Source organism: Neofelis nebulosa, chromosome 8 (genome assembly GCF_028018385.1).
Source record: "Neofelis nebulosa isolate mNeoNeb1 chromosome 8, mNeoNeb1.pri, whole genome shotgun sequence".
In the NCBI taxonomy this organism is placed as follows: Eukaryota; Metazoa; Chordata; class Mammalia; order Carnivora; family Felidae; genus Neofelis; species Neofelis nebulosa.
This window is the reverse complement of record NC_080789.1, coordinates 42,321,504-42,340,623: the sequence shown is the minus strand read 5'-3', so window position 1 is coordinate 42,340,623 and position 19,120 is coordinate 42,321,504. Positions and strand designations below refer to the sequence as shown.

Genomic DNA, 19,120 nt, shown 5'->3' with positions numbered 1-19,120 from the left:
CAGTACAGTATATTCTGGAGCTGTAAGGAGTTTCACAGAATTGGAGCATGGGACAGGCACAGGGGAATGGCAGGAGATAAGGCTATAAATGAAAAAAACAACTAAATGTAAGCTGCAAGATCACTAAGAACTGAGAAAATCTTTTTTTTTTTTAAATCCTCTAATATAGTAATGGGAGGAAACCAATCTACACTCCTACTAGCCTTAGCAATGGGGCAGAAAAATCAGGAGTTCTCCTCCAAAAAATTTTCTTTTCTTTTTTTTTTTTTTTTTAATGTTTATTTATTTATTTTTGAGAGAGAGAGAATATGAATGAGCTGTGAGGGGCAGAGAGAGAGGGAGACAGGGAGTCCCAAGCAGGCTCTGGGATGTCAGTACAGAGCCCAATGTAGGGCTCGATCTCATGAACTGTGAGATCATGACCTGAGCCTGCTTAACTTACTGAGCCACTCAGGTGCCCCCTTCAAGGAACCTTCTTAAGTGTTAATGATTTTTTGTTGCTGGATCTGGGGAGGAATGTGTGAAGAAGGGTCTGGGACTACAAAAAGAGCCCTCAAAGGTCTCAGGGTGGTGGCTATTTACCCCTTGCTATGGAAGCATTTCAATATGTCAACACATGATGCACTCCTATTAAATATTAGCCAGGTACAAAGGGACTGCAGAAACCTTTGCTAGCCAACTTTCTCAGAAACCACCCCTCTACCACATCCAACACACCTACATTTCTAGGTATGCTACAGCAATAAGATAAAGAGATTCCACTTGTATAATCACAGAGGAGAAATCACCACTCTCCCCCAGTATTTGAATGGTGATGGAATTTCACAAGTTGCAGTCGTCAGGCGACAGAAGCCAATCTATCTTAATAGCTCAACAATGTTATAAAAATGTAAAGTTTGCATATGATTTCCTACATAACAGATTCTTAACTACCTCTCTAGACTTAAATAGCCACTGTCCATATATATTACCTTTTAATTTCTTCCTGCGTTTGTTTTATAGATTCGATGGAATTTTGAATGTCTCCGAGTTCTATCCCTTTCTTTCTTCTCGTATTTGGTTTTACTGATTGAGCTAAAAAGACATTTGGAATAAAGTTGATGAAAATAGCAAACACATTTAATTATAAACAATTTACATTTCAGCTTAATGAGCCTTATATAATAAAATTTTTCCTAGGCATTATTTTTATGGCTTAAAATGTAACATAATAATAGTAATTCTCTGCATTTTTAAAAAATGTTTAGTTTTGAAGGGGTGGGGGAGAGGGGTGGAGAGAGAGACAGAATCCGAAGCAGGCTCCAGGCTCTGAGCTGTCAGCACAGAGCCTGATGCAGGGCTCAAACCCACGAGCCATGAGATTATGACCCGAGCTGAAGTCAGACGCTTAACTGACTGAGCCACCCAGGCACCCCAATACTCTGCATTTTTAAAGTTTCAATCATTAGTTGAATTTTTTTGTGGGATCAGTTTCATTTTTTTTAACTAAATGAAATAGACAACAAACAGTTCATTAAAAACACATATATTAATTTGGGGGAAGGTATTACTCTCTTGTGTCTCTTGTCCATTTGCTTACTTCTGAAGAAGTCAGCTTCTTAAGCTCCCTTTTCGGTGTTTTATTAATTGTTATCTTTATTTCCCTGGTCACCCCAATTTTAAGCCTTTTCAGTTGATTTTGCTACATCTTCTACAAATTTTTACCATCAACCAGTAAACTTTTTTTTTTTTTTTTTTTTTTTTTTTATCTTCAAACCTCTCATATCATTCCTTCCTTTCCATTTTTGTTCATTTTGGTTCTCATTTGTAAAATAGGGATAATAATACTACTCAAACTCCATATGGTTGTGGTATGGTATGTTAAACATCTAGCTTGGCACATGTTAAGTACTTATAAATTACAGGTAAATAGTGCAGTGGATAAGAGAGTGAATTAAGGAGCCAAAATATCTTCATATATTACATGTATATATACTGTCTTATGGGATATGTGACCTTGTGCAGGTTAACCTGTATCTCAATTTCCTTTTCTATAAAATGGGAACAAAACAGCGTAACTAATATTCCCCGTCTAGCACATTGGTTCCATATGACTCCTACTTTTAAACTTTTATTCCTTTTTGACTGCAGTATCTTGATCCCACCCACATCTCTCAAGCTTAGACTGCTGTAATCCATTAGAAATCCTAATAATTCATCAGGGTTCTTTTAAAAACTGCCCTCAAAGTGAATTCAGCTCCCTCTGCTTTAAACTATTATTTGTTATCTACTCATTTCCCGGCATTTATCATTTATTCACTTCTAGTGTCATCTCTGTAAAAATAAGCTCCCAGCTTAGAGTGAGCTTAGTAGAGAACTATGACTTTAAAAAACTGTATTTTCTCAGACATTCATTACTTTAATCCTTTCTTGATTATATGTCAGTGTAATTCAAGACATTTTACACATTATCTGGCTTGTACAAGAATGGCATACTAGTTAATCTAGTTCATAATTTTGATATAGTTATATTTTTACTTGTCTGTGACTTATAAACACTACAATAATTTAATCTAAAAGTGAAATTTTTTTTTGAAGCATGGAACTGAGTTCAAAGCTCAAAAACTGGTCCCTGCATTGAATCTAGGAAACCATCAACAACTTTTCAGGAGCTAACAAGATGTAAAAAGAACGAGTACTACAATGTGGTTCTTGATTTGCATGTTTTCCCTCACCTTTCCCTTGTGGCCTGGTCTTGCAATTTATCTATAATCTAAAACTGCTTTTTAGGCACACCATCTCTGTCCCCACCAAAACTCCCAAATTATCTTGAGTTAATATGAAAAATGCTTTTTATACATTAAACATAATACAGTAATATCCTTTTAAAAGTTTAGACGCTTATAGTGAATAGTCTGCAGTAAACATTTTTACCTTCACTTCCAGATGAGTCTTGGATATCAGGTTCTGGGGAAGAATAGCCTTTTGCCACTTTCTTCTGTTGCCTGGTTGGCTTATGTTTCATTTTTGGGACACTAACCTGAAGAAAAAGCCCAAACTATAATGTGAATTTGCAATGAGTTTTGTAATTAAATACCAATGTTGTAAAACTGTCAAAACTATCAGTTCATGGGCACTTTAAGTATACTGAAATAAAAAGAAAGATTAAATAGTCTAATTAAAACCTAGCAAGAGGTGGTAACACTTATACAACCATTTGATCTTAATAGGAAACATTAATTCAGCACAAACAAGAAAAATATTAAAAAATATACAATGAAGAGTTTCCCTTCACTCCTGACCTCTACTAGCAATGCAGTATCTCCATCACAAAATAGATACTGCTATTAGTTTGTATATCCTTCAAAAGACAATTTTATGTACAAATGTGAATACACACGCCACCCTCCCCTGCCCAAGCTTCTAAGTGCACCAGTCAGTACCTTTTTCAGTCATACTTATCTTATTCCCAACATTAGAAACATTCCCATTGGATGATGTTGGGTTTCCAATAAAATTATTTATTTACTTTTAATAATATCTGGATATTGCAGAAAGCATCTTATAATAAATAAAAATATTATTTGGCAGAGCATGATCTAAACCTACAGAAAGCATTTGAATGCATGCACAAGATTCAGAAGTATATTAAATGTTCAACTAGGACTAAATTTTTCTTAAAATAATATACTTTAGAGTCTACCCTATTAATAGGCTTGCAATTCTGAAGGTCAATCCTAAATATAAAAATTCAAATTCAAGAGGAGAAACTAGAATTAGAAGGGTAAGGTAATTTACATGCTTAGAAAGAGGGAACCAGTCATCGTAAGTCTGTAACTCTATTCAGACCTGTTTACTATTCTAAATAGGAATTATCCTCTATTACCTATTCTTTTACAAAATTTTATTCAAAAGATTGAAATTAAAATAAAATTTCTATAATTTTATTATAGAAAATAAACAATGAGCAGGTAAGTTCTGGATTCAGCCTATACTATGCCCTCTTACTTCAAGTCATAGAGACCGAACACTGTTACATTAGAATCCAAATCCACCTTAGAGTAGGTTCAAATTGGAGATTGATGAAGACTGGTGAGAAGTATTTAAAATGACAAAGGGAGTCAATAAGCTATGTCTCTGTATGCAAAGATTTACTGTCATCAGTAAACTCTACTTTTAGGAGGAAATACAGAAGCCCTGTCTGTCTCTACCATGTTAGTGTTGTTGAAGGAAGAAACAAAATTTTAAAATGTTTTAAAATTTCTAAATTGTAATAACATGTGTGTGTTTTGTCATCTTAGCCATTTTTGTCATCTTAGCCATTTTTAAGTGTGCAATTCAGTAGTATTAAGTAGATTCACAATATTGTGCAAATATCACAGCTACTTCCAAAACATTTTCATCATCCCAAAGAAAGACTGTTAACAATTAAGCAACGACTTCCCATTCCCTCTTCCCTATAGTCAATAGTAACCTCTTTTTCACTTCAGTTATTGTATTTTTGAACCTCAGAAGTTGTTTGGTTCCTTTATATATTTTCTCTTTGTTGATATCCTAATTTTGTTTACGTATTTTTTTCTTGATTTTCTTTTGTTCTTTGTTCCTGTTTCATTTAACTCTTTGGGCACATTTAAGACAACTGTTTTTGAAGTCCTTGTCTGCTAAGTCTCGTGTCTAGATTTCATCAGGGATGGTTTCTGTCAATTTATTTTGTTCCTTTTAATGGGTCATGCTTTCATGCTACTTTCTATGCCTTGTAATTCTTCATGGAAAACCCTGGACATCTGAGTGTGATAATGTGGTAACTCTGGAAATCAGATTCTCCACCTTCCCCAGGGTTTTTCTGTTTCCTGGATTGATGAAAGCTATAGTACTCCATTTGTTCACAGAAGTTCCTAAACTATTTCTGCAAAGACTGTAATGTTGTTCATGGTTACTGAAATTTCTGTTCCTTAGCTTATGTTCGGTTAGCATTTTGACAGAAACTTCCTTGAACACCAGTAGCCAAATAAACCAAAACAAAAGACAAAAACGAAAAAAAAATACTCTCCCACTCTTAGCAGACTGTTCAGTGTAGGGGCACTAAGCCAGGCTTGCAGTGAGCTTAGGTGTTAGCTCAGTGTTCTTTCACTGTTCTTTTCTGAGCATAAGCACCTTACCTTGGACATTTGGTTTTCTAAAATCCCTGATGCCCCAGTTTTCCAAACAATCTCTCCCCAGCTTTTGTTCCTAGGCCTTACACAGTCTATTGTATTGTTTCAATGATAGTCTTTTGCCCCAAGTGTGTGCAGGATGTCAGTATGGTTCATAGCACTTCCAAGAAATGCCTGCAGCCTTTCTGCTTAGGCTCTGAGATATCAGCAAAAACAGAAATGCCTGCCCTGTCAGCATCCTTAAAGTAGCCCCTAGACAGGTTAAAATAGACGTACACAATTTGTGAATAAGATCTACTCTGTTCCCTCTGGAACCAGGGCTCTCATTGAGAATGTGGGGGCCCTTCAAGACAACCAGTGCATCAGTGAAGAGCTGGGGCAAGGGCAAGTAAAAATAACTGCTCTGAAGTCACTTCTCTCTTGATTCATTATTCACTCTGTTGCTGCAAACCTATTTTCCATAGTTTTGGCAAATTTGGTTCTGACAGCTCATGTTTGCTTTTTTGTTTCTTTGAAGGGAAAAGAGCTTGGAGCTGCCTATTCTGCCATTTTGCTGACTCAACATTTTAAATTTTGAAGTCAAATTTTGAACATTGGCTGCCAAAGATACTATGGGTTTGAAAAGTTCATATGCCTAGCAGATCTTGTTACTTTTTTATTACATACCATTGGAGTGCGATGTTTCACTTTGGTCTGGATAACACCATCTTTTTCAAACTGTATCATATCATTAAGTGGGTCCCACGGTCTAGTACTGCATAAATGAAAAAAAAAACCATTTATCTAATAACTAAACACTCAAATACTTTTCCAAAAATGTTGTCTATAATTAGATTTTCATTAGTAATTATGAACCTAGCTGTAAGATTAAGAATTGTCATATCTAATCTTCTGATCCTCAGCTTATTTTATAGACCACTATCATGGCATCAAATTTACAATGAATGAAACATCAAATTTAAAATCTCATACTAATTTATAGATAGGGCTTAATAAAAAAAATACCCCAACAGTAAGAATTCTAGAAATAAAGGCAAAAAACAATGCTCATATACTGTTTTTTATGTTTTAATTACTTACTCTGCAAACTTGTAATGCCATTCTCCTGTGAGTGAATCAAGCTCAAATAACTTGCATGCCCACTCTTCACTTTTTGTTTTCCGATCTCTGGCAGCTTGTCTTTGAGCTTCTTCTAAAACGTACTTCTCTTGAGTAGCTTCTGTTTGGTCTTTGGCATTTATGGCTCGAGTTACCCGCTGCCAGAGTCTAATACGTGTGCAAAAATAGCATTAAAAAAGCAAAAGAAATTCAAATCTACATAGAATAGACTTGAATCTCCTTGAGAGAAAAATGATGCCTACGTGGGTTTTTGGTTTTGACAAAACTTATGCTCACAGGCTTAGAAATGAGTCAAGATATAAAAAGTGGTGTCTTGAGTAGAAATACACAGTGGAAACTAAGTTTCTTCTTGCCAAGGAAAAGTTTTTACCTGGGTTCTTAAACATATGGTGATGAATGGTGCTGACCCAAGATAATAAGAATGTACTGAACGCTCAAGAATCTACATTTTTAAGTTCTTTGGATGATTCTTATACACACTGTGTAAGATCCACTAGCCTCAAAGATCCAACACTGTAATGCCATGCTTTTCAACCCTGAACGTAGGAATTATCAGAGAACTTTTAAAATCAGAATCTTGGAAGAAGGCCCAAGTACTGGTTTTTTAAATGTTTTCTGGGTGATTGCAATGTGTAGCCAATGTTGAGAACCACTGACTGAGGTAAAATCTTTTCCCCTACTAAAGTTTAGTTTTTTATTGGACAAATAAAACTATGACATCTATATTACTCTACCTGTGAAGACAGCATGTTGTGACTGAAAGAACATAGGTTTTGGAATCAGACAGACTTGGGTTGAATCCTGTTTCTGTCACTGCTTGGCTGGTGAACTAAAAGTTACTTATCCTAAGACTCGTTTCCTCATCTTTAAAATATGTGAAATTACATTCACACCTCAAAAATTGTTGTATGCTTTGCAAAGCTTCACCCTGGATAGAGGGCATCATGTGGTTACAGCTGAAACCATTTTTAGAACTGCCGCATACATATTCTTTCATTTCTGACAGCCCCAATTTTGGGTGCAAAAGAAAAGTACACAGACTTGAATCACCATGACAGAGAATGATATGCATGTGAGAACATGTAGTGAGGACTAAACTATTGTGTAAAAAGTACCTGGTAGAGTGTGTTTTACACAGAAAACTTCTAACACAAATAAATATAGTTAAGAATAAAACTGGGCAGTATTCATACAATTTTTTGGTTCAAAAGCATAAGAGATCCAGCAAGAATTCCATGACTTAAGAATAGAAACTATGTCGGGGCGCCTGGGTGGCTCGGTCGGTTAAGTGTCTGACTTCGGCTCAGGTCATGATCTCGCGGTCTGTGAGTTCGAGCCCCGTGTCGGGCTCTGTGCTGACAGCTCAGAGCCTGGAGCCTGTTTCGGATTCTCTGTCTCCCTCTCTCTCTGCCCCTCCCTTGTTCACGCTCTGTCTCTCTCTGTCTCAAAAATAAATAAACGTTAAAAAAAAAAATTAAAAAAAAAAAAATAGAAGCTATGTCTTTAATTATTGCTCAACTAATGGAAGTCCTCTAGAAGCCTGCATATCCAGTGACATAGTTCATATATTTTGCAAATCAAGAAAAATTAGTCCCATAATTTTATACAAACAAAAGCTTTTGTTTTTAAATAGGCCCTGGAGCAGATAAGAGAAAGGAAAAAATGGGAAGTTTTAGTTTAGAGCTGCAGAAAACCAGTACGATTTCTTAACTAGTATGATTTGTATATTTATTTGACATTCACATATACAAAAAAAAAAAAATCCTGTCACATCGCACAAATGTTAAACTATTTTTGAATTAAAATGTGACTGAAAAGTGACAGAGAAAAGTGGCCAACTATTGAGGGGTTAAAAAATACTCTTCGATGTTCATGAAGTTGGCTGAAAAATGGTATACTTACTTCTCTGATTCAAAATCTCCCTGCTCCTCAAATTTTACAGTGTGCCTTATTAATCTCCACTGCTTAATGTCTGGTGTTGGATTCCAGAAGACCTCTGAATTATCAGTCTTTTTGTCATTAATAAAAACTTCACTGTCCTGTATTTAAAGAAATTAAAAATTAATGTAAAGAACTATCATTATTTAAATTAGGATTATTTAGTATAGTAATATAATAATTTTTTCCTGTACTTAATCCCACAGTTAAACACATTTCTAAAACAAATACAACTAGCACTTTTCTAAAAGCTCCAAATGTCTTGTCATTTCATAAAACCATTAAATAAGTACTTCTAGTCATTTAAAACTTTTGGTTGAACACACACAAAAAAAAAAAGTTCATGAGATTTCACAAGTTTTACTTAATAAACAAATTTCCAACAATTACTTGCGAAACCTCAACAACGATTTCTGAATTGTCACAGAGGAGCACAGTATTTGCTAACAGCTACAATGAGATGCTGCTATCTACGTACTCAACACAAACCTCAAAGAACCTTTCTTAGCATTAAAAATTTGAGTACAATCTTAGAAATTTCATGTTTTAAAAAAAGATAGTTTTATCTTTTTTTCCAAATGATTTTTAGATAGAAGTAAAATTTTGAAATTACAGAGCATATGCGGCCTCTTGGTTGAACCTCCAGATCCAGTTTCACTTTCTCATCACATTTCTCATCACTTTCTGATTATAATGCAGAAAACAGCATACACTCAGTGTTCACAGTGACAGTGCATCTAGGCAGTACCATGATATACCGTTTTCATTTAAGCTCCTCTTAACAAAATTAGGTAAGTGCGAATTTAGGTCAGCAGAGAAATAAATAAAAGCTGTTGCTTCCAAATACCACTATACCCTTTCCATGTCCCTGAAAAGGAACTGTAACTCTAATTGGAAATGCCTCTTTCTTCTAGGTGAGGAGCAGGACACTGCTCCGAGAAGCAGCCCTGGAGCCAGAGTGCACGGGCTGGAATTCTTGCTCCATCACTTTGAGCAAACTGTTTAAACTCTCTGTGCCTCAGTGTCCTCCTCTGTAATACGGAAACAGTATTACCCACTTCATACAGTTCTTCAGTATCAAATGAGTCAATACGAGTAACATTTTTAAACAATGCAGTATATTCTAAATGATAAGTGTTAGCTATTTTGATTGAATTAAACTTTTGGAAAGGTAAAGTATTATTACAAGACACTAAATATTGTTGATAACAGATCAATGCCAAAATATTTGTTAAGCTGAAGCTTATAGTGAATAGTGATGTTTTTAGCAATGGAATAAGTGAACTTTTAAAATGTGATTTTTAATTTTTTTCACAGAATAAAATTCTTTTTGTTAAAGCTAAAATAGAAAAATACTTACCCAATGGCCTTCCAAAGTAGCTAGGACTTCTTTTCCCAATTTAAGTTTCCCTGATATTTGATTAACACAGTCACTACTACCTAGAAATGGCTTTTAAAAGAGAAAATGTTACAGAAAGAGTTTACTTTTATCCTATATTTACATATAATGTAGACAAAAACAAACGAAAGAAGTAAGTATATAGTTACAGTGCTACTAAAGCATGAAGGGTGAAATGCTGACTCAAATTTTAGTCAGAAACGTTCAATGAAATCGGAATTTGTTGCTGTGGAAAAAATCGGTAAAAATAAACAGACTGTGTGAAGTCCAAATAAACATGTTGAGAAAGATCACAAATGATAACTCATGCTCTCTGCTCTCTCCTGACTCAACTGAGCTGTCAATGCTACGGTATGTTGAAGCAATAACAATTCAGTAGACTTAAGGGACTTAACTCATCTGTTAGAAGTAATAATACCCCTGCCTTCAAAACTAAACAGTAAAACAATACTTAACCAAAAATCCTCCAAAATTAAATTATAAGGAAAACACTTTGAGTTACTATATTGCCTTACTAATGTCGCTCATCTGTGACAAAATTTTGATGTTCCAATCTAACCCTTAAAAGTATCATAAATTACTTAAAACATCTTTAGTCATGGTTTTCAAATAACACTATCACCATACAAAAAAAAAAATTGCTAAGATTAAAAAAACAACAACAACAAAGGGCACTGCACCAAATAATACTTAAAAGAGATACTTTTTATTAGAACAAAGTTGCTGATCGGCTAGATAGCAACATAGGAGAAATTTAACAAATATTAAACAGTTCATAGAAATATTCTTTGAATATAATATATTGTCCTATACCAATAGCAGCCATGGTGAAAAGGTCTTAAATTTCCCTTTCACTCAGAGGCAGAGAGAATTTTCCAAAGATGGCCATCTTCCCACTGAGAAGTGGGGTCCATATCTCTTCCCCTTGAAGTTTTTTTTTTTTAATTTATTTATTTTGAGAGAGAAAGTGCAAGTGGGGGAGGGTCAGAGACAGAGAATCCCAAGCAGGCCCTGTACTGTCAGCGCAGAGCCTGACATGGGGCTCAAACTCATGAAGCATGAGATCATGACCTGAGCCGAAGTTGGATGCTTAACCAACTGAGCCACCCAGGTGCCCCTTCCCCTTGAATCTGAGTGAGCTTATAACTCTTCAACTAATAGAAAATGGTGGAAGTGATGTAATTTGACTTCTGAGACCAGGTCATGGATGGCAATACAGCTTCCACCCTGGTCACAACAACACTTGCACTTGGAACCCTGAGCCACCAAGTAAGAAGTCTGACTACCTTGAAGCCTCTATGCTGTAAGGAAGCCAAGCCAAATGGAAAGGCCACATATACTAGGTGCTCAGATCAGCAGTCCCAGTCTTTTAGTCTTCCCAGTCCAGGCACCAGACATGGAAGTGATTGAGCCTTCAGATTATTGGCCCCAGTTGCTGAGTCACTCACAACCTGCAAGGCTTCCCAACTAAGGCCCCAAACGTGATGTGGCAGAGATAAGCCATCCGCAATATGCTCTGTCCAAATTATAGAACCCCTACGGATCAGAACAAGGTTGTTTTTAAGGCTGTGAGTTTTGGAGTAAATTGTTAGGCATACAATTCTTAGTGTACACAACTACAGCTCAAGCTGATACATGCTTTGTGGTATCTTGTAATGTTTTAATTTACTGAGAAATTTCTATCCATTTACTCCATAGATCTCATTTGTTATATTATACCAACAGTTTTATTAATTAAAATTAAAACAAAAAAAAATGATGGTTTTGTGTGGATTTGGATCTGCCAAGGCTGTTTTTTAATGAATTCTGTGTTCTTATATTTATTTTTTAATAAGGAACTAAACTGTGCTCTTTGTTCAATATTTATAGCACAGATCTTCTTTAATTGGGTGATACCTTCTCTCCCTACTAACCTTAAGTTTGAATTCAAGTATTGCACTGTATCCAGTTTTTTGACACGTAATATTGACTATTCCACCAAGCTCCAGTGTCATTGTGCCATAAAGAATTCCTAAAGAAAAAAAACAATTTTGACAAAAGGTTGGAGAGAGAGCAACACTGGCTAGTAACCAGCAGAACTTTATAATCTAATCTTCTTCTAGGAAAAACCAATAATTCAAGAGCATTCTGTCCCACCCAATAACAATCAGTAACATACACATAAAGTTGTTTCTGTAGGACTTAAATAAAGGATACAATTATTTGCAGATTTCATTCCATTTGTAGATGGAACTATTTCAGAATTCACATTCTTACTAAAATATATTAGCAATCCCCAAATAAATACTCACAGCACTTTTGTAATCATTCATGGACATGCACAGAGTGGTGAAAAATTTGAGTTGTCCAATGTGCAAACTGCCAGCTGAGGTTGAACAAGGTAACACTGCCTTCTGGTTTCATCTCTCATTTGGTAAACAAGTGCCTTTTTTGCAGTATATTTAAGTGCCACATTTTTCACATTTTGGTGCTTTTTCTTGGGGATTTTGTTGTTTAAAAATGACCCCCAAATGGAGTGCTAATGTACTGTATAGCATTTCTAAGTACAGAAGGCTATAATGTATCTTGTTAAAGCTTGACTCAGGCATGAGTTATAGTGCTGTTGGCTGTCAGTTCAATGTTAATGAATCAATAATATATAATAAGGCGTCTTTGAATAGAAACAAGGTTAGGTATTGATTGATTGATGAAAATGTGTCAAGAGGCTCACAGGAACCTAACCTTGCATTTCCCCTAGGATCAATAGTTTAGCATTCTTTAAAACAGTGTTTGTGATGACTTTATGGAACATAGCTATTACAAATAACAAGAATCAACTGTATAAGTAAGACAAACATATAAAAAATTCCCTCAAAAATAGGTTCTGTGGTGAAAAGTTGAGAAAATTCATTTAACTCTGTTAAACTATGTGTGTTCTTGTATGAAACTGTTAAAGCTGCCTTTAATATGCAAATGTACAATGTTAATTTCCAAGAGGGGACCAGACTATGCAATGTTTCTCATACTTATTTGGCTATGGAACTCCTTTTGTAAAGCAATTTGTGAGATTAATGATTTGGGGAACACATCTTAGAAAATACACAAGGGTAGAAAGCAATCATTATTTCCTATGCTCATTCACAAAGGGGTTATTATAATCTCCTTTTTCATGCCAAAAAAAAAAAAAAGCCACTGGCATTGGGTATCTATATAAAATATCATTTTGTTTATTCTAAATGATATAAAATTTAAAAATATATTTCTTATCAATTCCGTTCATAATTTCAGATATTTCACTTCATGTCTATTTTAAGAATCACACATGAAGCTCTAAGAGTTATCCAGCCTGAGGCCACAAGGTGGCCACTCCTGTACTTCACACAAAGTAGGTCCATGTTACAGTCGATAGGAGTCAACAAGCCTAGAGTTTAGTCTCAACGTTCTTACTAAGTAGCTGATTTGGCCTTAGGTAAGATTCTTAAAACTCTCGGTTTTTGTTTCTGTGAAATGAGGCCACATTAAATAATTTCCATGTTTACATGAATCAGTCCCTAAAAGAGGATAAGTACCCAAAAAAGTTATTTTTAAAAAATGGGCTGGGAAGGAGTATACAGATAATGACCAAGCTGATGCCCTATAGTATAGTAGTGCAGGTCACAGAGATCTTGACTCTGCAACATCCTAGTTATGTGATCTCTGGCAAATTAACTTCTTTGTGTCTCATTTTCCACATCCATAAAACAGAGACAATATTATCTACTTTATAGGGCTGCTGGAATGATTAAATGAGTTGATAAATGTAAATGCACAGAATGGCTGGGTACCTGGCCCGTTGTAAATGATAGTTTAGTATCTTTATTTTAATTTTAACTATCTTTAATAATGGGGGGAAAGTATAATACATTAGTTTTTAAGAAATTGCCAAATGAGAATAAGAAACATTTTTAAAGTATTTAGTACACTGAGAATCAGGAAATTAAAATTTTAATAGGGGGTGGTAGTACAAGAAAATGAAAATCACTTTTGAAGATTTTGAAATAATGGGCAGTTTTATCAATTTTAAAACCTGCACATTAGGCAAATGAAATTCGATTATTATAAATCAGCCTCTTCCAACTAGGTATGTTTTATAAAAAGTCTGATGTAGGTGAATTAATTCACCACAGAAATATTCAGCAGATGATAGCAATAATCTTCAGTACCTATAAACCAAGGACACTTTCAAATGAAAGGCTGACTCCATCAATCAAAAAACACAACAGATTACAGCCATATATATTAAACAGGTTTAAGGAATATCTAACTCAAGTATGGGAAATACTTACCTTTACAATGAGCATACGGCATTGTCATGACATAATCTTCGCCTCTATTCAAGAAAGTTAATCGTGCTTCTCCTTCTAATATTGCGGATAATGAATTTCCTAAATTAAATATTATTTATTAAATTTAACAAAATCAATGCAACCAATTCAAGATAAAATATATTTAGGACACCCTTCATAGATCTACAGTGGAATGTCTTAAAAACGTCTCAATCTCAATGTGCCCAAATATATATTTGTTATCTTATGTCCAAAATATACATGACCCATATTCCTGGTCTTATAAAATGAGCACGTTAAAAAGGTACAGTTATGTGCTTATTATGTTATTTTACATGAGGCTCTTAAAAATCTTAGAAGTGTGGGACGTGCAATAAAACATTGCTTTATGGTATGGCTTAATGTATCTAATGTTTGAATAAAAACATTATTATTTACCTGCAAGTTACATAGTTAAGTCCCAAGCTTTAAGTACTAAAACGGACACAATACTACTATAGATAATTTAGAAAAAGAAAACATAAGCACAAACCATCAAAATGCAATTGATGATAGAATTTCATGGTATTTTCTTCTAGCTTTTCTCCCAAGTGTATTTTTCTTTTCCCCTATCATCAGTTTTATTGAGGTACAATTTACATACAATAAATGACCCACTTTAAGTGTGTATTTTGATACTCTTGACAACTGTATACAGTCACGTAACCATCACCATCACAATCAAGATATGGAACTTTGCATCAGCCCCATAGAGTTCCCCCTTCCTCCAGCCTCAGGAAAACACTGGTCTGTTTTTTATCACTGTAGTTTTACCTATTCTAGAATTTGTATAGATGGAATCATAAAATAGTTTACAGTGTCTGACTTCTTTTACTTAGCAAAATGTTTCCCAGATTCATCCATGCTGTCGTAACAACATTTCATACCATTTTAACAACATTTATTTAAATTCTTTTTAATTTCCTCACCAATGCTTTTTAGTTTTTCAGTGTACAAGTCTTATACATCTTTTATTTTTTTCCTAAATATTTTATTTTCACATACTATTATAATTAATGAGTTGTTTTTTAAATTTCATTCTGCAAGTGCTCATTCTGAGTATACAGAAATACAACTGACTTTTTATTTTGGCCTTGTATCCAGCAACCTTACTAAACTCATTTATTAGTTCTAGTAGTGCTTGGTATACTCTTGAGAATTTTCTATATAGATTAGGTATGCATATGGTTTTTAACTTCCTCCTTTCTAATCTGTATGCTTTTTCTTTAACTTGCCTACTGCATTGGCTACAACCTCTAATAACATTTTATAAAGAAGTAGTGAGAGTCAACATCTTTGCCTTGTTCCTGATCTTAAGTAAAAATTATTTAATTTTCACCTTAAGAGTATGAAGCTGGCTATTATTTTTCACAGATACCTTTAACCTAGTCTTAGTTTGTTAAGAGATTTTATTATGAGTGGGTGTTGAAGTTTGTCGAATGCTTTTTCTGCATTTATTAAAATATAGTTTTCTTTTATTCTATTAACATGAACTACACCAATTTTCAATGATATACCAACCTGTGCCTTTAAGATAAATCCCACTTGATAAACTGATCATGATATGTATCATTTTAATATATCCTTTTATGTGTATACTACTCTTCATAAATACTGATTTGTTACTAATTTGGTAAGGATTTTTGCATGTACTATATATTCATGAGAGATAATAATATGTACTTTTCCTATAATATCTGGTTTTGGGATTAGGGTATGTAAGCCTCATAAAATGAGCTGAGAAACATTTCCTCTTATTTTCTATAAACAGTTGTATAGAATTGGTTTTTTTTTTTTTTGGTATTATTTCTTTGGTATATATTTTGGTATTATATATATTAAATTTTTTTTAATGATTTTTAATTTTTTTCTTCCAAAATTTTTTTTAACGTTTATATATTTTTGAGAGACAGGGTGCCAGTGGGGAAGGGGAAGAGAGAGAAGGAGACACAGAATCTGAAGCAGGCTCCAGGCTTCAAGCTGTCAGCACAGAGTCTGATGCGGGACTCGAACCCATGAACCATGAGATCGTGACCTGAGCTGAAGTCTGACGCTTAACTGACTGAGCCACCTAGGTGCCCCATGATGTTTATTTTTGAGACAGAGAGAGACAAAGACAGAGCATGAGCAGGCGAGGGGCAGAGAAAGATGGAGACACAGAATCCGAAGCAGGCTCCAGACTCAGAGCTGGCAGCACAGAGCCCGACGTGGGGCTCAAATTCATGAGCCGTGAGATGATATCTGAGCCAAATTCGGACGTTCAACTGACTGAGCCACCCAGGTGCCGTGGTATAATTGCTTCTTTAAATGTTTAGAAGAACTGAAAACATCTGGAACTGGAATATATCTCTGAAGGAAGACTTTAAATTACTAATTCAATTTCTTTCCCTGATTTAAGACTATTAAAATTTTATGCCTTTTTTGGGTCAGTTTGGTTATTTTTATTTTTCAAGGGATTTGCCCAATTCATCTAAGCTGTTCTAAGGAACATTATTGTTCATAATGTTTCCTTATCATTCTTTCAGTATCTGTAGGATCAGTAGTGATTCTGCTCATTTATTCCTGATTTGTACCTTTTTTTTGATCAGTCTACAATCAACTCTTAATAATTTCTGATTTTCTGTACTGTTTGTCTACATTCTACACTGACGTCTGCTCTTCATTATTTCCTTTCTTCTACTTAGTTTGAACTTAATTAGCTCTTTTTCTAATTTCATAGGGTAAGAAGTTAGATCACTGATTTAGATCTTTCTTCTTTTCTAACTTAAAGTTATAAATTCCCCTCTCAACACCACTTTTGCCGCATCTCACCAATTTTAGTATGTTGCATTTTTATTAGCATTTAGTTTAAAATATCTTCTAATTTCTCTTGCAATTTCTTCTTTGGTCCATGGATTGTAGAAGTGTGTTGTTGAATTACTAAATATTTGGAGCTTAACTTGGTATCTTATTATTCGTTTCTAATTCTATTTCCTTGAGGGGCGCCTGGGTGGCGTCCAACTTTGGCTCAGGTCATGATCTCACAGCTCGTGAGTCAGAGCCCCATGTCGGGCTCTGTGCTGACAGCTCAGAACCTGGATGGAGCCTGCTTTGGATTCTGTGTCTCCCTTTCTCTCTGCCCCTAACCCACTCGCATTCCGTCTCCATCTCTCTCAAAAATAAACATTAAAAAAAAATTAATTCTATTTCCTTGAGGTTGCAAAACATACTCTGTATGAATTCTTTTAAAATTTATGGAGAGTTATTTTGTCATCAAATATCATCATTACCAGTGAAAGTACCATATATATACTTAAAAATAATGTGTATTCTGTCATTGTCTGTTGTAATACTTTAGAAATATCAATTAGGGTAAGGTGGTTGATAGTGTTCTTCAGGTCTTACACGTCTTTGCTTATATTTTATCTAGTTGTCTCATCATTTGCTGAGGAGAGTGTTAGTGTACAACCATGGTTCTAGAATTGCCTATTTCTCCCCTTAATTCTATTTTTGCTTCATGTATTTTGAAGTTCTGTGGTTAGGCATACATTTATTATTATGGTGATGTATTAAACCTTTTATCTTTATGAAATGTTCTTACTCTGTTAATACTTTGTCTTAAAATGTATTAACACACCTTTTAAATTTTTCCTTAACTACAAAACGTCAAGAAAGAAACAGAAACTACATGTTAAGAGGAATACACTCTATCCAGATGTCTTTAAGTTTAGCTTCATTTAAACTAAAAAAAAAAAATGAATTCCTAGACCAATATAAACTATCAACTCACCTAGCAGTTTCTATACAAACAATTCAAAAACCAAATGGAAGAAGGAAGTTATCAAAAAAGTGCCCCTACAAGGCCTGAATTTTGTAAACTCTTTCAAAATATAAAGTAACAGATAGCTCTGATATACACAAATCATAATGTAACAGAAAAAAACAAGGCTAACTGCTGAAGTAATCCCAGAAAGTGAGCGATGCACTTGGTACTCATAAAAATTTCTCAAGCGCAGAACACATGCTCATAAAAGTCATTTATGTTATAATCAGAGGAGGGGCATGGAGGGACGGGAGGTAAGCGGGGAGAGAACAACCTAAATATAGGAGAAAAAAAAATCATCTTCTAAAACAAGCAAAATGTAAAACTAGGCAAAAAACCAAAATCAAGACCCCAAACATCAAAACACATAAAGGATACCTTAAAGAAAAATAAAGGCATATACCATATTCTTTTATCAAAAACTATTGTTAGATTTCCCTGTTATAGACCCATCTTTGGTTCTCCACTCTATCAGGTAACCAGACCCTTAGTTTCTGTTGACATATTTTCCCAATCTTAGAATAATTATTTTTTTCTCTCAGATTTAAAATTCTTCATTTAATTCATTGATTTTTCTCCATTTAAAAATTAATTTTAAAAAACAAAAGCAATTAAGATTAAATACGTTCTACTAGTATACAGCTTTAGCCATTTGCTTGTTTGAATTGTCATAGTTTTTAGATTAAGGTTTCCTACAGTAACCATATTTCACTATTTTCCCTCACACTAATGAAAGTTTTTATTAGTATGTTGTTTGGCCCAAGATTAATTACCATTACTGACTGACCCTGGACCAAGTATTCTAACTGTACTTGTATTCTTTCCCTCTTTATTCAAAGACTAAATAGAATGACCAACCCCTCAAGATACAATGAGATAGAACAAAAACCTTCAGTGGGACTAAAAGCAAAAAAATACATTATGCACTAAAATGGCTAAGAGTGGTCATTCTGTCTTTTGATAAATGGTGGTTGTGATGAATTTACACATATGTGATGAATACTTATACAAAATGAGTCCTGTTTATGAATCATACTTATGAATGGGCAAAGAAAAACACTACAAAGGAAAGGCCATTATCCAAGTAAAGATGATACTTAAAATGACATATAAATTCCTTTCTGAAAACAACCCAAGACATTGTCTATAGAAAAGCTCACCAGGAAATACTACCTTCCAGAAAAAAGGGGCAGACTGAGACAAGGGGAAACTCACCATAGAACTTGGACTTAGCCAGGATACTACCACTAAGGCAAAATCCATCCTTTCGGTTACTAACATAAAAGGCAGATATTGGTGGATGATGGGACACCTATTGAACACAGAAAAAAACATAAAATATAGTCACATAAGCATATTATTGTACTATTGTCAAAGTTCAAGTCTT

General features: G+C 34.4%; 1 protein-coding gene across 14 annotated transcripts in view; it reads right to left on the bottom strand.

The window, feature by feature from the left end:
- The window catches only part of OSBPL8 (oxysterol binding protein like 8), a 156,420-nt gene that overhangs the window by 5,329 nt on the left and 131,971 nt on the right, over window positions 1–19,120 (bottom strand). For all 14 annotated transcript variants that reach the window (XM_058741952.1, XM_058741951.1, XM_058741953.1 and 11 more), the window contains 9 exons: window positions 18,949–19,045; window positions 13,893–13,991; window positions 11,502–11,599; window positions 9,550–9,639; window positions 8,154–8,290; window positions 6,213–6,398; window positions 5,799–5,886; window positions 2,914–3,019; window positions 972–1,074 (listed from right to left, as the gene is read on the bottom strand). In XM_058741952.1, coding sequence (XP_058597935.1) covers window positions 972–1,074; window positions 2,914–3,019; window positions 5,799–5,886; window positions 6,213–6,398; window positions 8,154–8,290; window positions 9,550–9,639; window positions 11,502–11,599; window positions 13,893–13,991; window positions 18,949–19,045 — 1,004 coding nt within the window. The remainder of the gene's footprint in view (window positions 1–971; window positions 1,075–2,913; window positions 3,020–5,798; window positions 5,887–6,212; window positions 6,399–8,153; window positions 8,291–9,549; window positions 9,640–11,501; window positions 11,600–13,892; window positions 13,992–18,948; window positions 19,046–19,120) is intronic.